The 23,369-nt window shown below is 36.6% G+C and overlaps 1 protein-coding gene across 4 annotated transcripts in view; it reads right to left on the bottom strand.

The window, feature by feature from the left end:
- The window catches only part of LOC125232634 (dachshund homolog 1), a 189,451-nt gene that overhangs the window by 36,913 nt on the left and 129,169 nt on the right, over positions 1 to 23,369 (bottom strand). For all 4 annotated transcript variants that reach the window (XM_048138383.1, XM_048138390.1, XM_048138399.1 and 1 more), the window contains one exon: positions 7,602 to 7,685. In XM_048138383.1, coding sequence (XP_047994340.1) covers positions 7,602 to 7,685 — 84 coding nt within the window. The remainder of the gene's footprint in view (positions 1 to 7,601; positions 7,686 to 23,369) is intronic.

Here is a 23,369-nt window from a genome sequence, read left to right as displayed (position 1 = left end):
CTTCTTGATTATAAACGCCTATGTCTAGTTTGCACTGTTTTAATTTACACTATATCATTATCCCCTCCTCTTGATTTTTATTAGCGCTACTTCAAGTAGGAGTATAGTGTTAGCAGGGGCAGCTCACTCTGCGATCCCATCGCCGCGCTACAAGTAGGTACATGCCGGCGGCCGCGAGTTCGCGGCCCATTCAGTGGCGACGACCTTCGCGCGGCGCAATAGAATTCAATGTCGGCTGCTCGCGTGCAGTCCCTTTGTTAATGTAGGTAAGAATTTAATAGAATGGCGAATTTTGTGAACATCAAAGGAGTGAGCCTTCTGTACTTGTACTACTATATATTCTATGGTGTTAGTGTGAACTTAGTTCATTTTGAATTACTTTGAATACAATTAGTTCCTTCATGCCATTCCTGATAAGGTCTAGGGCAGTATAAATGGTTCTCTTAAAAGGTAGTCAATCTTTGTGACCGCAGCTCGGCACGAGCCAAACAGCGCATTCTACTTAGCGGTGAAATGTATAATGCCTTGCAATTCGTTTGATCTTTTTGTTTAGACCGCTCTTTAGTGGTCTTTTATCACGTCAATACGACAATCGAATACACACGTTGATTTAAAATAAATAACCACTCTAACAAAGCATTTAATACTTTACAAAGTCTACATCTGAATAGTAGCTTTAGACGAGCTTTTCATTTAAAATGGCCTTCTCATCGGCAATACTCGTAGCCGCGAAGCTCGCAGAGTCAAAGTTCCACAGGGTAGGTATGTTTCAGAGGCTTTATTTTCCGTGCCCTCCAATGCATTTAGTACATTAGAGCGAGTGAGTTGGTCTGGTCAGTCGACTAAATCTAATCATTTGCATTACTCACGGCCGGCGGGTCGTACTGCGCTTCATTTCACCAGAACATCGAAGCATTTGATTCGTTCTCGACTTCATATTGTATTTCGAATACTCAATTTCTAGATACGTATCACATAAACATTTATAGGTAGTTATAATTTTCTTAAAATGTTGGAAGAAATCTTTCTATCTACTGCTACTAGAACATTGAACATTATTACACATACTGAAAAAGTTAGATAGATAAATATTTGTAACATATATGGGAGCGAAGATGCTAAATGCTGACCATTATGTTAAATGGTGTTCTAAATAGCGACGCAATTACGGGAAGTTCCGACTGAAACAATTTTTCACCGGCCACAAACGAACCTCAAGCAAAAAACGCGACCGCCTTGCAACGTTCGAGTGTAAATATTTACCCGGCATCGTTCACGAAAACTTTCGTAGCGCCGATAAATTCGTAACCTCACACTTGCAAAAAATCACAATAAAATACCTTCAGTGCCGGCAAAGTCTTGGTTCCGTATTATATCTGCGTATTGAAAGACGTGTTCAACTGTTCACTGTTCATTAATATCAGTTATACTTCTGTTTTATAAAGGAAATATTGACAGGATATTCTTTAAATACTTATAAATGGGAACCTTGCAGTTAATCAATATATTAAAAAAAGCAAATTGTATTCCCTTTACGATTTGGTTCGGCTTCCTGAGGAACCCTAAGAGAGACGATATAATACGAGTGTGTAGTGTAATTGAATTCCGTACACGGCGGGTATCTGGCCCGGTATTCGGCGAGGTCGCACGTCGCATCGTGGTCGGGATTTGGCATGTATCGGAAATATTTTTTGATATCTTCCCACTGGACTCTTTGCAGGAATCGTCGGTATTTTTATGAACCCATTCCTCATTTACGGATTCTCAGGAGCCGGTCATTAACCCTTTGTATATTGCGATGATGTACTTATATGATGTCAAGAAATTTCATTCGATGGATCAGGTAAGATTTTCGCATTAAGCAATTTTGTTTCCAATTACCAAATCGAGCATTATAGGGACGTAGCACGTAGACTATCTACAGACTTTATTGTTCTACTGACTTCCAAATCAACGCTATCAATAGTCAACCAACTAAGCGCCCTGTATTAACTGCATTGCATCAGCCATTCGGCGTAATAGAATTTATTACTGGGGTGCAAACGTCACTGCCATGTATCTAGGTAGTAGCCGGATACTGACGTATGTTGATACGATTGTTAAATTTCATTTGAATTTGATCACTCGACTGTCCGGGCTGTGATAATGTTTGGAATAGAAGGGGAATGGAATTATCAATGTGCTATAAATAATTGACCGATAGCGTCCATACAGTTAAAACGGTTTGTTCAAAGGAGAATGTAATGTAATACAATGTAATAATTGTGTCGTATTTATTAATCGTATTAATATTCGTAGTGGCTGAATTATTATTGCTAAGTAACTCTTTATTTTATACCATGAAATTTTAAATGAAAACGGCAATAACATAAAACACGTACCTATATATATTCCGTTATGATGTGTTAAGATATACATTCCCTACGCAAAGGCACATCCAAACAAGCATCGATAACCCTCCATTCTCAACATAATGTTCGCATAATTGGCGTAACATTTCCATTCCGAACCCTTTCAAGACGCCGTAATGTTACGGCCTACATCTTATACTTTTAAACGAGCAATTCTTGTATATTTATTTATTTATTTATTTATTTATTTATTTATATATTTATTTACACTGACGATCTCGGAAACCGCTCTAACGATTTCGCTGAAATTTGTTATGTGGGGGTTTTTGGGGGTGAAAAATCGGTCTAACTTATCCTTAGGTCCCGGAAAACGCGAATTTTCGAGTTTTCATGTGTTTTTCTTCGCGCGCCATCTCGTGTGCAGTAGTTGTACTGTTAAGACAGAATTCTTTCGGTCGATGTAAGTACTATTTATTGCAAACACTAGATGGCGACACAGGTCAAGGCTAAAACGAATAGAAAATATTATTTAATTAAGCAATCTGGAGTACAATGAGAGTTATACCTACTTCATCTCAGATACAGAGAGCATGTGATATGGGGTCGCAGGGACGAGCCATGACGGGGAAATGTTGGAATTACATCAAAGTTCAAGATAATTTTAGCTTGTCATTATATTAGACGTTTCACCGACCGTATAGCGTGTATTAATAATCATTTATAGTTTCTTTATAATTTTGAATGAAAAAGGTTACATTTTGCCAAAAACGCTCTTCTTTAGAAATAAGGCCTCTTAAATAGGTACTCGTACAATATTTGGTAGATGTACATTTATTTATTTATTGTTCAGAGAACCAGTAGCTAACATAACAATTCAGAAGATTAATCATATGTGTATTTGAAGCAAATTACGCTTTTAGCAGGTACTATTTGCGACCCGCACCAAATTTATTGACTAATGAAAACCGCATGACAATCAGTTTAATTTTTAATCGCGAAAATACTGACAGACACGACGACGACTTAAAAAAATGTTCGTTCAACTATGATTTGTGTCGATTGAATCAATAATTTTCCCATAATTACGGTTAATCTGATTTCTTAATTTCTTAATAAACATGATGAAATGAAGATAAAAAAACCAAATATGGTGATGGAAATCAGAACAACAATGACAAATTAGACTTACCTATATTGACCGGGATATAGACCGTGATTACCTTTTGATTTTTGTCGAGCTCCCGATATTTCGACGCAGTTGCATGCATCATGATTACGGAAAACTGGACACGGAAACACGGAAATCAAACAGATAATCAACGGTCTATATCCCGGTCAATATAAGTCTAATGAAAATAACCGTGAATCATTCAAAACTCTTACAACAATGACAAATTCTCGAATAGTTATCTTTACTTAGCAAGTAAAACGTTTTGATTTCCTCGCAATTTCCATTAATTAAACAGATGATCGTCCAATGATCCCTGTCTAAATGGAAGCGCATTACCGAGGCAGCAGATTCCGATGCGATACAGCAATATTCAATACAATATCTATTATGAATGGCTCGCGGACGTTGATTAGGCTCGGGTCTATTCCAATTTTCAAGCCAGTGCGATCGACCTCCCTGATTGATTGTTATTGCTGGCCGCTGACTGGCACATGGGATGGTAGAACAAACTTTGCTTGAGAAAACTCTGTTAAGACATATTTCTACTCACATTACACACTACTAGCAAGTAGGCACTAGACATTACAACTAACATTACAAACATAACTTTCGTAAAACTCATTCGCCACATGCGTTTTCCTCAAGATATCTAAGAGACTGCCAAGTTGTATTAATTAAGTGTAAAGGAATTTTATTAAAAATAGATTTTTAATTTATACGAACCAGCTTTAACTGTTAATGGTTGAAGCGTTATTACGAAGTTTCGTTATTTTAATGCATTTCCTCCGATGTTTTACGAGCCCGGGGCGATGTTTTCAGAATCGACAGCAGTTTTAAATTTTAAAATTGCGCGAGCTGCATTTAAATGGCCTTCAATGAAGTTGAAACTCAAAATATTATAAACATGTACATATATTTTTTGTGTGGTTTGCCTAAAAATGCATTTTTAAATCGTTGAATTCGAAATATCGAGTTTTCTTTGACACCTTTAATATCAATAAGCATTCCTTGTTTGTGTAGGCAATGGTACAGAAACGTAACTGATCAGAAAAGTATGTTCAAAACAATATAAATGTTATATGTAGTAACTTTAGTTTCTTGCCTACATTATATAACTAGTGGTGACAATAGCCGTGCGGCCATTGGCCGCTGTAACTGAAGGTGTATTTCACAGCGCGTGCATAGAGAGCGCTATCTGATGATTGGTTTTTGGCAATTAACAGTATTGCTCACGTCGCAATCGAGTTCATTCAGCGTGTGAAATATGTATGGAGCCTCGATTCCCTCTTTGTTGCATCTGTGATCGATATGTCATCACGTTTAAACCTTTTATCGTAATTACTAGTGCGCAACGAACTGTTCCAGAGAGGAATAAACGCCGAATAGATTGAGCCACGATTGCTAAAAACTGATTTCTCCCAAAATTGCTAATGTACGGATATGGATACACTGAATGGTAATATGGTACCGACTTTTTAACTATTATTTATTATTATTTATTTAAGGAGTACCAACAGCTATTTACACAGATAATACAACAAACATAAAAAACAAAGACCCAATTACAGGAACTCACAGGTAGTGATAGAACAAAAATAAAAAACGTACACTTCACATTCGTGTCACCGCACACGCGAACAATAAATGAGAAAGTGAATAAAAGAAGTTATACATTAAAAAAAAGAAAAGTATTTGCAGAAGAAATTAAATTTCCCGACTTCGACAACTAAAAACAATACACTTTGTGAAATTCTTTGTGTAGGTACATTGTAGTTAATTATCAACTAACTTAGTGTAGGTTTAAAAGCTGAGATACAGTTATATTTTTAGATAAGTTTTTTTTTTTATTTTATCATAAACCATCGAATTCGTTAGTTTTATTATTACACATGTTTTTGTATGCTAGCTGACACTGTAAAAGAAATATTGTATCTTAGAGTGAAATGAACGACCTAGGAAGGAAATGCCGACCGCAACACACTAATTGGTGGCAAATGTCAGAAAGCTTTTAAAAATAGCTGCAACGAACTGCAGACCATTTCGTAAAATCCATTAACAGTTGTAGCTGCAATTAAGTGCAAGCATTGACAATGAAATTGATGACTAGAAAACAATTTAATATGCTACTAATTGTAACATTGCCCGTAGCAACTTTTAATAGAACTAGATCGTTCTACACTTTTTATAGACTCTACGCACATGTATTATTCGCATTTAGCGGCATTCAATTATAATACATGTACAGAAGCAATAATTATTTTCATTAAAGTAACGTCAACCTCGCAGCGAGCTGTCGTCCCATTATTAACATTTAAATTTATATTACAATTTCACAGGAGAAATGCCTGCGATAAAATATTTACACCACCTTTACGTTGTTTGTGACATGTAAAATGTCTTCTGTGTCAAAACTGTAATAACGACCCTATAAATTGTCCGTTAGGGTTGATATTCGTTGCAGTATCTGTGTCAATAGAATTAAACCCTTTGTCTCAAGGCGTTAGGTCACCGCCGCCGTGTCGCCTGGCATTTGTACAAAGGTTACTCCATTCAGTAAGTTTTCTTTTCCCTGTCTATTCCAATGTCTCACTGGCGTACTAAGGGTTGTTTTATTATAAGCGATTGACCTTTGCGCGGATAAAGGGTGCAAATATTGAACGTGATAAGTTATCAAACAATTCTACTATGATTGGCCGCGTATTAACTGTAGGCCTCACTAAACGATGACATAGGTATTGTATAGTGAGGCCTACAGTTTATACACGGTCGCGTAGACATTTAAATTGTCAGTGCCGTTTTAAAGACTAATATCTGGGCGACCGAGCTTCGCTCGGTTCTATTTTAATATATCACGTCTTTAGATAAAAAAAACTCTTATAAATAGAAAAACAAAAAAAGACAAAAAACAAAAAATTAATTTCTGGCCGGGATTCGAAACTCTGACACCTACGATCTATCTGCGTACATTAGACCGACCTCGTACGACTGAGCTAAGCGGAATCGATACACGCGCGGCGAAATTAACGACCATATTTTACGTTTACTACCGCGAAAGAAAAACTCATGAAAACTCGAAAATTCGCGTTTTCCGGGATCTAAGGCTACGCTAGATAGATTTTTCACCCCCGAATACCCCCACATAACAAATTTCGGCGAAATCGTTAGAGCGGTTTCCGAGATCGTCGGTATATATAAATAAATAAATATACAAGAATTGCTCGTTTAAAAGTATAAGTTCAGATTCTGATTTAACTATAGTATCTTCATCTCTATGTTTTTTATCTGTGGCATCTCTTTAAATTCATGAATTTCAAACGCCACTTCTTTAATAAAATAATAGTTGATTGAGAAATGAATGTTATTTAAATGTCATTACAAACACCGTGCACCGTAGCAACTATTACGAATTTAACCTTTAAGTACATGTGTCAAGTACTCATATAAACAAATGAAGCTTTCAACGAAGCGAAACAAAATTGTCGTAATAAATGGCGTAATTATGGAGATTACAAAGACGTCAAAGCGAGCGATAAAACTATCAATGAACCTATAAATCGAAGAAAACGTCGTAACACGCAAGCCTCGAGCTTGGGAAAACTTAGGCACAAACGGATAATATAAACAAGAACCGACTCAAGTTATAACGTGTGAATATACTTATAAAAATAGTATCAATTATACTCCTACATTGTACTGAGCAGACAATAACGGAGGAGGCGATGAGCCGGTGGCACGGAACGAAAATTGGCAACATAGGGCACTAGGCGTTATACGAGAATATAATAGTTTTAATGTTGGAAATAAATAACGTGGGGATGAAGACAATGGTGTTGTAACAAGATCTCCTGTTAATTGTGGCGAATGCGGAGCGCGGCCATCGAGATTTATGAAGCCTTTGAAGTTCCTCCTTATTTGTTTCTTTTCAGATCCTGCAGTTTGTTGTTCTCGAGTAGGTTATGGCGCGAGATTTTTGCTATTATAATAAACAATATCCTAAGAATTACTCATCGGTTAGAGTTTCCGCCAAAATTTTTATTTTACACTTATTTCTACATGAATAATATTTCTATTAGACATACCTCTCATTTTCTGTTCGTCTAGAAGTTGTCGTTCTAGATTATCTTTTACTTCTCGCTCCCGAAGAACATCCATTTTCAGTTCAGCTGCAACAAAAAAAAAGAACATTAAGTATCAAAATTCTTACATTACACGCATACCTACCTACCTACATAATACACACATAATGCTTTTTACACCACATACATGTTGTGTGTACCTATATTCACTAAATATTAAAATTACACTCAACCTAAATATAGTAATAATTTATTTATTTTATTTAATTATACTCAACCTGCCTAAATATTCTAAATAAATTAATATATCAAAATGAATATTTTGCCTAAACGATAAATAATACAAACTTATAAAAGGCGTATTGAAAGAATTTATAATAGTGTACCTAAATACGTGCCCCCAGAATTCAATATAGGAAATTGCAATCAGATACGATTTGTTTCTTCACGTTCGCTATTCACATTCAGACTTAATAATCGATGATTCCAATTCAACAACGAAATGGTTGGTGTTAACATTTTAAGTTAGATGAGCAGCTCATTGTGCAGGTACGAGGCATTCCGCGCCTTCAGGTTCATGTGCAACAAGTGCCTTTTTATTCAAATTTCTGCTAGAATTTCGGGTGAAATCTACCTTATAAACTTTGAAGCGTAAGCCCTTTGGTGTGGAAAGCGGCATTTATCTGTGAGTAAACCGGTAACAGAGCCTTGAGCAAGGGCCGCGATTAGGAATATAAACACGGATTAACTCATTCGGAATCCGGTACTATTGTTGAGTCCGATGGATTTGCATAACATTCAATTAAATCTAACCTGACGGAAATGATTGGGGTGGAACTTCCGATTTCGGGTTCAAGATTTCGTCCTTGCTGATATGTTTACGGATTAACGATTAGTACTGCTTGTAGTTCGGTTAGTCGTTTACCTATTTTAATATATTTAGTAAGTACCTATACGTTTGCAATTATTTATAATATTTGTTTTTCACAATGAAAAACAAATATTATGACCTGAAAAAAGGTAAAATAACTATGTATATGAAAAAAATCTATAAACATTTACCAGCACAAACAGTGGCCTCATAATGAGCGACAGTGATCATAGAGCCCATTTCACCTCATTTCATTAAACAATATATGTTTTGCGTTTATGTGCCTATTTATTTAAAAGAAAACGATAACGCCACATGACTTTTTAATAAAGCTCACCTTCTGTAATCACCGTAATCTCAATAGTACCTAATCAAACTGTAACTAAACAAGTACACAGCAAACATATTACCGAGAAAATTGGAGGCCCCCTCGCTACCCTAAGCTCTAACTTTCAATCAAGCCCTAATCTTCTGCATCGATTCGAGGCACTTAATTCTGGCCATACGTAAAGACAAATACGGTGAATTTGAATAGAAAGAGGTCATACTCATTCACAGTTTAATTTGGGCCCTTATTCAATTAGGAAGGTATAGCGTCTATCTAATGGAGATCGTAAGGGGATCAGTCTGATTAACTTGCGTTGTTAGCACCTTACGGAATCGTTCAAAGATTTCAGTTAACCGTATTACAGACCTATTCAAAATGTGCTTTGTCAGAACAGAGACGTAAGTAAAACAATTAATGAGGGGCCATTAAAATAAACTACTTATATCATTATATGGTATTTTAGGTTTTTCAAAAGAGTAATTGGAACAAAAAAGATAATATGTTTTTCTATTCATCCGAGTCAACATGTATTATATTTCAATACTGGCAACTGCCTATATCTGATACGCCTCAATTGAATAGTTATTCTTAAGACCCCTTACTCCTTAGAGCCACAGTATAAGGATATATCAGTAGTTAATCTCCGGCAGCGGCGGCGCGGTCGTTACTACTGCGCAAGGTCACGCAGGGTTGTACAACGTTACTATAATCGACTTCGTACAATGTAAGTTGTTGTAAATCTAATAGGTACTATTAACTGTAAGTAGGTTTTAGTATAACAATACCACGTCATGACACCACATTAGTCAGTATTGAAGATACAAAAAATCATTATAAATATATTACTCTCATACGCGCAATAGTAGATTGTGTAACAATAATTGCAAAAGCGTTAATTTAAGTGTTCATTTTATATGTTTTCTCTAGAATACACCCAATCCATCACAATAAAAAAAAGATTCGTTTGAACTAGAAACGTAGGTACCTACTGTCCTACTCGTATTAGTAACTGTGTATGGCGCTATGCTAGTACCAACGCTCTTTCTACCTTTTTATCTAATAAAGATTCAAGTACGTATTTGTTTCTTAAATACTGACGAAATCATATTTACATAAAATGTTTGAATAGATGTTTGCACAATATTTAAGTAGGTACCAAACTTTCGAGCTAGATAGATCGCAGCATCTACCTAAATGTCGTTACAGATAAATCCTCATTGATTTTAATGTGTCATTCTAGCTTTAAATCTCACTTTTACGCCATTTACGTAAGCAATAATGTACCTAACACTGCAAATATATAACAACCACTTACTTTTCTGGGTGTCTAGGAATTCTAAAGAATGACATTTCCGCATTTTGAGAACTTTCCATACACCCATAAACACTACAGTAACGAAAATATGTCTTCGGTGCTGACGTCATTTTCTCCCGAACTCAACACGTCAACACAGCGCGCAAACGCGGCCCCGACTGTCCAGCCCAATAATCACCAGTTTCGCATGTTTTCGCCGCATGCGAGGGGAGGGAGGGGGACACACCGCGCGGCGTGAAGTTTGTAAGAAGAGTTATTACTGGTTTTATACTGTGGCTGAGCCGAAACTACGAAAGCTAGAAAGTCGAAATTTATATAGATTGCATTAACAAAATTTCGAAGAGATAAGAATCGATTATGAAAATTTACACCCCTAGTAGAGGGAAAAAGGGGGTGAAAGTTTGTAGCGGGATCAATTTGTTTTTTTTTTATTAGGAAAATTTTAGTTAGGAACTTGAAATTAGAGAATAGTTTAATAGTGATTTCTGTTTTTTAGGGTTCCGTAGTCAACTAGGAACTCTTATAGTTTCGCCATGTCTGTCTGTCCATCCGTCCGTCCGTCCGTCCGTCCGTCCGTCCGTCCGTCCGCGGATAATCTCAGTAACCGTAAGCACTAGAAAGCTGAAATTTAGTAACAATATGTATATCAATCACGTCAATAAAGTGCAAAAATAAAAAATAGAAAAAAATGTTTTATTAGGGTACCCCCCCCCCCCCTACATGTAAAGTGGAGCTGATTTTTTTTTTCATTCCAACCCCAACGTGTGATATATTTTTGGATAGGTATTTAAAAATGAATAAGGGTTTACTAAGATCGTTTTTTGATAATATTAATATTTTCGGAAATTATCACAGTTATAGTGACTTTCATATTTTTATAAGAACAGCATGCACTTACGTCCAGAACAGTGACATTTGGTGCATTGGAACTGCTCATGATGTGTCACTTTTTAACCGTCGCCTCAAATCTGAGAGATTTGAGGCGAGGTTCTCAATTCGTCTGTATGTTTATTTATTTTTTTCATTTTATGTTTGTTCCTCGATATCTCCGTTGTTACTGGACCGATTAAAAAAAAATTTATTGAATGTATATGAATACAGATAAAAAAAAGTAGTAGATAAAAAAAAATATCTGCCCCCTCTTTACATGTAGGGGTACCCTAATAAAACATTTATTATTATTAACGACCTTCCACATATTTATAATGAGCCCAAACATGATGGGGTTATGATGAGGAGAATAGCAGTTCTGTTGACCACCTCCTGACTCCATCATGAGAACTTGGACCTCGTCTAGTTCGATGGTGCTCGTCAGCCCAAATCTAATGAGCCCGAACATGATGGGGTTATGATGAGGAGAATAGCAGTTCTGTTGGCCACCTCCTGACTCCATCATGAGACCCTGGACCTCATCTAGTTCGATGGTGCTCGTCAGCCCAAATCTAATGAGCCCAAACATGATGGGGTTATGATGAGGAGAATAGCAGTTCTGTTGACCACCTCCTGACTCCATCATGAGACCTTGGACCTCATCTAGTTCGATGGTGCTCGTCAGCCCAAATCTAATGAGCCCGAATATGATGGGGTTATGATGAGGAGAATAGCAGTTCTGTTGGCCACCTCCTGACCCCGTCATGAGACCTTGGACCTCATCTAGTTCGATGGTGCTCGTCAGCCCAAATCTAATGAGCTAAGACGACCGGTCTGGCGCAGTCGGTAGTGACCCTGCCTGCTACGCCGCGGTCCCGGGTTCGAATCCCGGTAAGGGCATTTATTTGTGTGATGAGCACAGATATTTGTTCCTGAGTCATGGATGTTTTCTATGTATATAAGTATTTATATATTATATATATCGTTGTTTGAGTACCTGCAACACAAGCCTTCTTGAGCTTACCGTGGGACTCAGTCAATCTGTGTAAGAATGTCCTATAATATTTATTTATTTATTTATTATTATTTATAATGAGCCCAAACATGATGGGGTTATGATGAGGAGAATAGCAGCAGTTCTGTTGACCACCTCCTGACTCCATCATGAGACCCTGGAACTCATCTAGTTCGATAGTGCTCGTCAGCCCAAATCTAATGAGCCCAAACATGATGGGGTTATGATGAGGAGAATAGCAGTCTGTTGACCACCTCCTGACTCCATCATGAGACCTTGGACCTTATCTAGTTCGATGGTGCTCGTCAGCCCAAATCTAATGAGCCCGAACATGATGGGGTTATGATGAGGAGAATAGCAGTTCTGTTGGCCACCTCCTGACCCCGTCATGAGACCTTGGACCTCATCTAGTTCGATGGTGCTCGTCAGCCCAAATCTAATGAGCCCAAACATGATGGGGTTATGATGAGGAGAATAGCAGTTCTGTTGACCACCTCCTGACTCCATCATGAGACCTTGGACCTCATCTAGATCGATGGTGCTCATCAGCCCAAATCTAATGAGCCCAAACATGGTGGAGTTATGATAAGTAGAATAGCAGTTCTGTTGAACATCTTCTGCCTGACTCCATCATCATGAGAACCAGAACCTCATCCTGGTCCCAAAATATAATAATAATTCAAACTCTCAACAAACTTCACGTATAACTTAAAATCCAAAATCATATGAAAAGCATGTCGAATGCTAAAATTGCATAAGGTGTAAAAAGGATCAAGATTTGTTTAGTCGCAGTTTACGGCACTTCTCGGAACTATCGCGCTGCTTACGAAAGCCAGGTGCGCCGGACGATCAAACGCAGGTCCGTTGTCTTCGAGCGCTCGGCGCAGACTGAGCGGGCTCGCGTTAGCACAGTGTCTTTTATTCGAATTTTAGGTGTTTTAAAAACATATCTATCGACAGAAAGGTATGTCTTATATGTATGATTTTTTTCTTATAGGTCAATAAGAAGTTCTAGTTTAGGATAATATTATTTAAGAGTTACAAAAAATGCAGGAATCGCAGGAAAAATACATAATGTAAACCTCTTTTTATCGAAAAAATGGGGAGGATACGGAAGGTTATTTATCCACCATTTCAAGTAAATTTTAAAATGTCAAAGTATTAGCTAACTCGTACAGGATATAACAAATAGGATTGTGATCATTTATTACCCCAAATAACATTTTTAACAGCACAATCACGATTCTAAACGAGCTATTCCACTACGAAATTTGAAAACGTCTTCCGAAAAAACTGATTTTTCGGAAGTATAAAAAGACATATTTTAAAGTAGTACCAATTGACTTTCTAGCTTAAGATATGTACTTTTAGGAACATTATCATTTTTTTAATAATCATTTAAAGTTTCTTTATAATTTTGAATGAAAAAGGTTCTATTTAGCAAAAAACGCTCGTCTTTAGGAATAAGGCCTCTTAAGGCTAACAACATTACTAGCCCCGCAACTATCTTGTTCGATACAACGACTATTCTATTGGTCCCTTTCTTATACTTATATAGCTTTCATTGGCATTTCTTGAAATATGATCTCTGTTCAAAGAGCAACCAAAGTCGCTTTTTAAACTAAATCATGTAACGAGATACGAGATGGAGAATTTAGCGAGTTGAATTATTTCGTTCCATATCGAACTGCCATTTTAATTACGGTTGCAATATGAGCAAACAATACTCTGTTCTTGATGTTAAGTACTTTGGGGTTTATTCGTTGAGTATTAAAAGCCTCCTTTGTGGTGTAGTTATTATAATTTACATTTATCATCTGTATATCTATTTTGTTTCCTATGTTTGCATGCTAACTCAAGCGAACATACATATCAAAAGTAAGTTATGTTTGGATGTAGGTATGATTCACAGAACTTCGATTAATATAGGGCAAAGATCTATTTATATTTAAGTAAAACCGACATGTATTATTTAACACTCAAGCTACATGTTAATGTAGGTTTCAATAACTATCCGTACTATAATGTAATCTTAAAGTCAATAGGAATCATAATTAATGATATAATGTATTGTATAAAGAGGAAGCAGGATAGCTGGCCCATATCGACATACAGAAATCTGAGATAAAACGCAGACAAGAGTCCTGCGCCGCCATAACAAGCAGAATAAAGGTATGAGTATCGCACGAGCTATCGCTACCGCAGATCTTGTAAATTGAAACGTTGTATCTCCTTACATTGTTTATTTCTCAATTATATCGAAAGCTTACTCAAAATGTTCTGGTTTAGATTTGGGATAAGGCGGAAGATGTATATCAGTATAAAACTGTGCATTGTTGCTAACAATATACATACCATACCTAAATATAAATACATTAATTAAAGGCTTGATACAATTTTTGTTTCTGTCACAGACATCAAAAAGATTAGTAGTAATTTCGTCCGCGGGCGTGAGAATTTACGATCGAAATTTTATTAAACTATGTTTTATAATAAAAAGTTAATCTACAAGAGCGGCGCGAGATTAATGCGGAATCAATCCCGGTGTATGGTGTAATTTAGAGGGCTTTTAGTTAAGAGCGGTTTCGCACATGCGACGTAAATTACCCGAGCGAGGGATGGCCATTAAGGGCCCGTAGGTATGCGGCGTATCTGGCCATCTCGAGATTTGCGAGCCAGGCGCCTTTAGGTGCCCTTGGTGGTCCCTGCGTACGCAGTACTTACTTGGCAGCGCACTATCACACTAGACAAAAAAAAAATACGCTTGTTAGGCCGAATTAAGGCGTCTTTGTATTCAATCCAGAGTCTCAACTGTAGCTTAAGGAAGGAGTAAAGTTATATCAATCGTTGACATTTCAATAATTATCAATAAATTACATTTTTGCAGATGCCACTTTGTTTATTTATTATAAACAATCCCTACATTCACATTTAACAATAGGAAAAAACATTTTCTTGATACTAATCAGTCCACGAATGTGTTGAGCATTGTGCGTAGTACCTACTTATTAAATACAGTGGTAAAATGTTAAGTAGCCTTAAGCCTACAACTTGAAGTTTGCGATGTGAGACCTACAGTTATGATTATCATTTATTTAAATTATATCTTAATTCCCATCGATATAAACACTTACCATACCTACATTTAGGGAGCCCGCTTTTAATTTCCATTCAAATTCTGATCCTTATGTTTTAAACATTTAATGGCACTAAATTATAATCGATAAGACGTTGAACGAATTACGTCAAAATTAGTGGCTAATAAATCATCCAAATTCAGATACAAAGCAGACAGAAAACAAAATCGATCCAATGAAAACGTTTATCGACAAAAACAAGAGAAAAGCAAAACACCAAAGCGGAACACTCGATTATTATTAAATCGATCTTTATATCGGATCAATCAAATTTAAAACCTGATCGAGTTGCGTCCGACGAAAAAATTATTACTTTATAAATAAAATAACAATAAAAACGATGCGCTCCGTTCAAGGGAATATATAATTATGGACAATTATTATGATACCGAAACTCAATGGTCGATAGATGATTGAAAGGATCAAGAAGACCCATAAACAAAAGGATCGATACAGGTTACGCAATTTAATTATGTTCAGTAAGTAATTAGCTTTTGCTGGTATTGTGATCGATTTTTAATCCCAATGCGGCCATGCCGCTGCCGACTCTAGTTATTTGAGAAAACATCTTCAGCTTTATTTAAAGTCAGCAGTCAAATGCGATTTGGAGTCCCCCAGGGCTCGGAGCAAAATTCTATTTCCCTTCAATTTCGTGCACTCTGCAAAAACAACAATAATATTTAAATTTCGTACATGATGCCCTTGGAGATTTGTCGAAACAGATTAAACACCTTTTATTTGCACTCTTGCGAGGCAGGATCCTCTCAATTTCGAGGTTATTTTAATAACATTATTTTGTACTTTGATTCGATATTCTCGGTAAAATTCTTGCACTACAGTACCAGAAACAAATACCAAAACAAAAATTGAATTTGAACATATAACTACTTAAACATTTAAAAGATGACAAACAACACACGAATTAATTATATACAAAAATTGCGGACGAATTATATACGAAAAATGGTAATGCAATTTAAATGGAATATTAGTCATAGGATGCGAATTAAGACATATTTTCACGCCCCCGACTCGTGAAGACTATGTTAAGCTTGCAGTTAAAATAACAATTAAAGTCTGTTTTAAATTTATGGCTTCAAACTGGAGAAATAATTTAAACAGGCGTCAAGGTGAAAGCGACCAAAATCGTACTTAGAAAAGGGAAACAAAAGCCAGCATGCCAATTGTGTTAGGTCGTTTTTCGCTCGAATTAACACCGGAGCGTAGCCAGTCTTAAGGTGTAATATTAATAGTAATAACGGAGGAATTATGACTGCCACACAATGCTCATTTTAGCACTTACAGAAGATAAGCGTAAAATAAATTTAAATAGAATTCAATGATTATAAATTGATCAGTATCAGTCCACCACAGGACAGGCTGTGCCTAGTGTGGGGACCAGAATAACATGTAACACTTTGTTATTTTAATAAACGTTTCTTTCTTTCTTTCTTCTTCAGTCGCTGAACTAATCTAACATTTGTTCGTCTTATATTCATGATACTCTTAAAAGGTAAATCCAAAGTAACGATAACGGCCGCCGTGGCGCGGAAACCAAATCTCCTTCCCTATGCCGTTTTTAAATTTACAAACCGGCAGCAATTTTATTTTATTGTTATTAGAATTTTCGGATTATGTCACAGGCTTTGTCACAGCGCAGGATTATTCCCGCAGTCTCCACGCTAATAATCATAAGAATTGCTTCCCTTTATTATGTGTGAAATTTTGAACATAAAACAACTCGCACAGTCGTGCACTCGGCTCTTACCCCACGTAATACAGACGCTTTCTGGATACCGGGTGCTTACGCTCTTAATAAAAATACCACGTCTAGTACCACTTTATTTGACGCGGAGATTTTGTCATACATGTGTAACACATAATTTTATGAATATATTATAAGGTATTTGCATTTCGTATTTTACCCGAAACACCACATACTAAGGCATATTTGCGGAAGATCGTCAAATGAGGTAGTGTAACATGTTTGGTTGTTACAGCTATATATGCTACATATATAGTGCGGGCAGTAGTACAAATAATGAAGATGTCGTTGGAAAATGGATTAAAAAGTATAGTAGCGTATCGAGCGTGCAACGTCGGAATAACTCGTGCTGTTATCGGAGCACGCGCACCCAATCTGCGATCAGAACACGCCGGATAAGATTATCCAGTAGCCCCGTATTATTTTAATGAGACTACACGACTTCTCGAGATTCGATACGATACGAAAAAGCTTAGGTAACGAAGCGAATAAAAAAGCCACGGGTCAAAAGAGATATCACGCGGCCGTAGCGAAATGACGGCCCCGACCATGCGAATCCTGCGGCGAGAGGGGATTTTTAAATTAGCCACCGAACACGATTAACTTCTGTACATCTACATACCAGCTGACGGCAGATCGGCTGATACCATTATGTCTCTGGTAAGGCACCGATTAAAAAAATATACACATTTATAAGCGGACAGCATCTGGTGGTATTTAAATAAGATATAAACGCGAAAGTCCGCGAGTTTCTTCAGCTACATTTTTTCCCGGGCGGAGGCTCCCCTCGCTGGATATATTGGTATTAAAAATGTAAAGGAGATTTATGCGAATGGCTCTAAGCTTTCATTAGTTGTTTCTTATGCAGCGTTTCGCGGTCGCCGCTCCCTGACCAGTAATTTTTCATTTTCGTGCAAACTTCCCGATGGTTGCGCGCTTCTAAAATTTAACTGCATATAACGAATATTAATACTCGAGGAGTCTTGTGGCAGGTGCACGCTATAACGTATTTCATTTCAGTACTGCCTGCATTGTGTTGTGAGAGTGGATATTGTTAGAAGTTATGGGGATTTTTTTTTGATAACTATTTTTGACAATTTTCAAGTATTTTTGACAATTTTTTTACTTCTGGCGTCTATTAGAATTCCACAAAACATTAAGAACAGTTTATCTGATCTGTGGAACCAGCACTTTTTTTAGTCTTAGAGTTAACATAGTGTATGTTTTCAGAGCAAATTCTGTTTAATATTGACAACATGTTTTGTGAAACCAAAGTGTAATCTTGAGACATTTTTGACAGACAAGAAATTAAAATGAGAATCGTATTCATGAATTTCATGATCATTTGTCCGGTAAGCAACTGTGTCGAACATGTTCCGCCTTGTAATTCCGTATGTAAATTACAACTAAAACAAGGGTTCCGTTACCGCTGTTGAGACAATTCGACCTCCATTATAAATTGAACCACATCCGGTTGGGCGCGTTAAGGAGTCGAAGGTCTCTCAACTATGGCCGCATAAAACCCTTAGTCCTTGGTTTATACCAGTTTAAATTATTAAGAACAGTCGGATGATGTACGCGCTGCTTGTGTAAGGGTGTAATGTGTGATAGTTTTCAGGTAGTTGCTTCGCTCTAAATAAATTTAATCTACGAGTAAAAAGAAGTAGGCCAGTACCCAGTATAAATGCCCTTAGTAAAATCTACACAATATTCACATGTAACGTTATAAGTAATATGTATGTACATAATACTATAGCAGTGTCGGTAAAAATCTGTTGAAAAACAAAAGGTGACGAGGGTACGAGATCATTGGATCAGTAGTAATAGCAGTATAATTGTATCATTATGAAGCATGTTCAATCAATCCTCTATCCTGATTTAAAAGTGACAATACTTACAGATTCGCGTCCGTACCCCTAATAAAGAGGTACATGCAATCCGACGTGCGTCACATTAAATTATTTCAGCTAAGTAATTCCAAGCGGTTAATTATTGTGCACAAGCGGGGAGAGAGTTGAGAATGTAATTATTATTAAACTTTACGATTGTCTCACTTTACCCCTTTACTTTACTTATACACGAACACAAAACACCCTGACACGTCATCTTCACCATTCTAAACTTAATCTTGGTTCTATTGTTTGAAAGCTGATATTGGACCGGAAATGTATGGCCGGTAGTACAGTTGGTCCCGAGCAGCCAGCTACATTAGATCTGAGATCCTGAGGGAGTTTCTTAGCTTGTTGCGGCACTGGATTCATATTTGAGCTACTGTTGGGAATTTGTAACTACCTGTAGATATTTTCGTGCATATTTTACAGAAATGTTGAATGTACGATTTCTTAATGATTTATTGAAAAAATTCTATCTCTATAGTGGTAATCCAACTAATAAATAAGTACAATAATTTAGATTTTAGTGTTAGGTATAAATTTTGAAGGAATAATTATGTTGAAGGCCTGTATCTCAAAAGAGTAAACTAATTAATTGTCTATAGGAACAAATCAAGTTATTTTTAACAAATATTTTGATTTGTGTTTTGGCTTTCGCTGTGACGGGGTAGCCTAGAGGTTCATGGCGTTAGCCCGGATTGCTAAAGACGCCGGTTCGAATCCAACCTTCGCCACTGCTAGTGTCCGTCATTTTTAGGGTTCCGTACCTCAAAAAGGAAAAACGGAACCCTTATAGGATGACTTGTGTGTCTGTCTGTCCGTTGTCACAGCCAATTTTCTCCGAAACTACCAAACCGATTAAGTTGAAATTTGGCACACATATGTAAACCTGTGACCCAAAGACAACATGTAATTTAAATTAAGAAAACTAAATTATAGGGGCCACTTTTGGGGGGTAAAAGTGAAAATTAAAAATCAAAGATTCTAGAACTATATTGTGTTGCATATCAAATGAAAGAGTTTTTTACGAGTATTTCAAAAATATATTTTTTAATAATTTTTAGTAAGTAATTTTCAAGTAATTTATGAAAATAGGCAAAAACTACTAAGCGTAAAATTTTCAAAAAATACACGAGATAGTTTTCAATCTATAGATTACAGGAAAACCTATTAAAAATCTACAGTAAAGCGTAAGTTGGACTACCAAATCTCTTGAAATTGTGTGAGCGCGATTGAATATTACATATAAACTCATTTCTGTTTCGTTTTGTTCAAAATATCGATTATTCGCAAAAATGACTTAAGTTCCTACTAAAAAGGAGGCGCTTAAGCCATTCATGTAGTGTACGGAACCCTTGCAACGCGAGTACAACTCGCACTTGGCCGGTTTTTTTCTTTAATATATGACATCTTATTTCGATTTTTAATTAATTTACTGTTTTGAAAATCGATGTATTCGTACGTAAAGTAAAGTAAAGCGACAATCAGGAGGTTTCCCGCCCCAGTCAATTCTTATTCAAAGCCAAACCAAAACGGATTACATAGCGCCGTTTCCACATGGGCGACTTCAGGGTTCAGACTGCCCGCATCGAGACAAAACGACGTATGTCCCCTGACGCGTCAACATGCATACAACCTTACAAAATACCCCTTTACAATAGTTACAAGCCCCGGGCGGAATAAGTATTTAACCCTCTGCTGCTCGAGAAAATAGATTAACAATTTAACATACTCAATGTGCGGAAACAATAATTCCAAATTCAAATTATTGTTTTTGTAAAGTTTGCTAGTTTTAATGGAATATTCAAATAGGAATTTTAAGCGAGTTTTGTGTACATTCTGAGCTATAATAGATCTATAAATATGTTTTTTTATGTAACATTATCTCTATGTATAAAAATACACTTACGTAGGGACAAACGAAAACGTATAATGTTGCATTTTAATAGACAGCACTTGGGTTCATAAAAAAAAACATTTGGCATGTTTTTTTTAAATAGGAATATGAATTTGTGCTGGCTTAACAAATGAACATGTCAAAGTAATTTTGATATTGTTGGGATGAAATTTAATATTTCCACTGTTAATATTTGAACACATGAACGCCGCCGGCGGTGAAGCAACACGCTCCAAAGTTTTCCCCTAAGAAAATAAACGTAATTATTTAACTTCACCTACCGGATATAATAGACAAAAATGGTTTGTTGGAATTATGATTTGGTTCATTATATTAAGGTTTTGTTGTTTACTGAGAATTATTATTTAACATAGGTATGCATTATTTTTAACCGACTTCAAAAGAGGAGGAGGTTCTCAATTAGACTGTTTTTTTTTTTTTTTTATAATATAACTTAGATCAGTCATGGTCGAAGGCTCTTTAGCACTCCTAAAATTATGTTTGTCCACGCCACTATTTACTATCATATAGGTACACAATTGACATCCTGATGTCCTGTGGCACTTCCGTTTCTAGAATAGGTAGGTAGGTTAGATGTGAATTTAGTAATTCAATTAATGAAACAATGAAAATACGACCAAGGATAAAAAAAACTAAATATATACGCGTTATACCACGCACATAGTAATTAGCTAAACCACTGCCAAGATAAACTTGGCCAATAGGTATTAGCGTGTGTGTGGTCGAGTCTCGTGCGCGCGCGCATCGTAACCGGAGCGACACGCGCAGTAATCCAATATGGCCGATGTCGCGTATCGGTACATTGCGGGAATGCCATTTTAAGGGCTGTCTACACTCCGTCGGACTTTGAGAGGTGTATTCAAAAGATCCATCAACAGTCAACACTTATTCATTTCAAAACCAGCTTTTTTAACAATAGGTACTATATGTGCTTTTTAGGTGCTTTTTAGCGATAAGACCTAGTTATATACCTTGTTACCTAGTTATACTCTCACTCAACATTCTGTATATTTATAACATGTAAAATGGTGCAATAAAGAATATTTACTTACTTACTTACTTACTATATGTTTGGCTATCACAACACTATCCAAAATAATTAAAGACTTCAGAAATGCTGCAAAGTGCAAAAGCTTGATTTAATTGTATTTGCTGAGACATATTATATCACATGTTGTTTCAGTGTTGTTGTTAATAAAAATCCCCTGGAATGTTTTAAAGTTTAGTTTAGTTAGTTTCAAAACCTGACGGTTTTGTAGAGCTCTTTAAATACGAAGGAACCAGCGGTGTGAACTCTTACTTTTCGAAATGTCTTTACTAATATACGTAAGTATTATAGCGTTATATAATTTTTCACAATTATTACTGAAAGTGACCTTGCTCTGCTGTCCGCGTAAGTGTACACACGACCTAACGCTCAGCTGTCACCTTATGGTTTACTTAGTCCAGCGAGCACATTGTGTAGGAATAGGAAACCTTATAGAAATCAATAACTAATCGCGCAAATGTAAATTCCGTCGAGTATGAGTACTTATTATATTTATGTAGGTATATTCTGGTATATATATGTATGTTATTTATTGAATTTAGTTTTCATCTCTATGTTGTTTAAGTGTTCTACATGGCACTGGAAATTAAAATACTCAAAATAAAACACAATTACTGTCCATCGACTCTTTCAGACTCACGAAATGCATCAAATGAGGCGTGAAATTAAATGATTTTCAGCGCTATCAACGCCCACTATTAGCAATAGTCGAGACTAATATCCTTCCATACCTAAAACAAAAATGATAGATCTCATAATTCAAGTTAAAAGTTAAAGTAAACAAACAGAGATCGAACTGTGTGATTTTTGCAGCACCTCCTCACAATGGTGCGAAAGCTGGCGCGGCGCGGCAACAATGCGTCGTTGGCTATCGACGCCGGCGCATCTCGCGGTGGCTCGTTAGCCGCTGGGGGCGGTTGTTTGTACTGCGATGCTAGTGCAAAACGACCTAAGCGCAACAACCTTTTAAAACATTTAAGCTATTCTAAATTAGCAGAGCGGTATGCTGCGATGGGAGCTAGCGAGTTTGAGTTATGGCCCGCTTCGTGATGGACCGCTTTACTGACAAATCCTATCAGCAAATAGGAGTTTGAATTGTGACTGACATGTTTGTACCACTTTGTAAGGGTTCACTTTTGTAATGTTCAATATTTTTTAATAGGTTACACTATCTAATACACTTTGAAGGTCTCTGTAGACTTGTGTAGGTATGTAGTTTCAAGATTACGAAAATTTAGTCATAAATGATTTATACCAAGAGAAGAACACACAAGAGCAATGAAAATGGATCTCAAAATGCTCCCAAACGTTATCAACTAGAAAATCGTACGCAAATACATATAACCGGCGGTAATTCAGCACGATAACGACGCCACGTCGTCAGCATTGTAAAAGCTTTCATATCAATTGAATCCATTAGCTGAGTACACAAGACCCGTCTGTCTATTTGCTCATCAGTTTTTATCATTGGCCAGTTCGTGTTTGTTCCATCGGTCACTTCGGTTATTGATGGGCTGTTTCCCTTAGGCAACTTGTGTTTGCGATTTTCCGTCACCAGTGACGGGCGAAACTAGGGCTTACACATTCATTGATTAGGGTTTTCCGTGTTTGT

This window comes from Leguminivora glycinivorella, chromosome 1, assembly GCF_023078275.1.
Source record: "Leguminivora glycinivorella isolate SPB_JAAS2020 chromosome 1, LegGlyc_1.1, whole genome shotgun sequence".
NCBI classification, from domain to species: Eukaryota; Metazoa; Arthropoda; class Insecta; order Lepidoptera; family Tortricidae; genus Leguminivora; species Leguminivora glycinivorella.
This window is presented reverse-complemented; position numbering and strand designations above follow the sequence as displayed.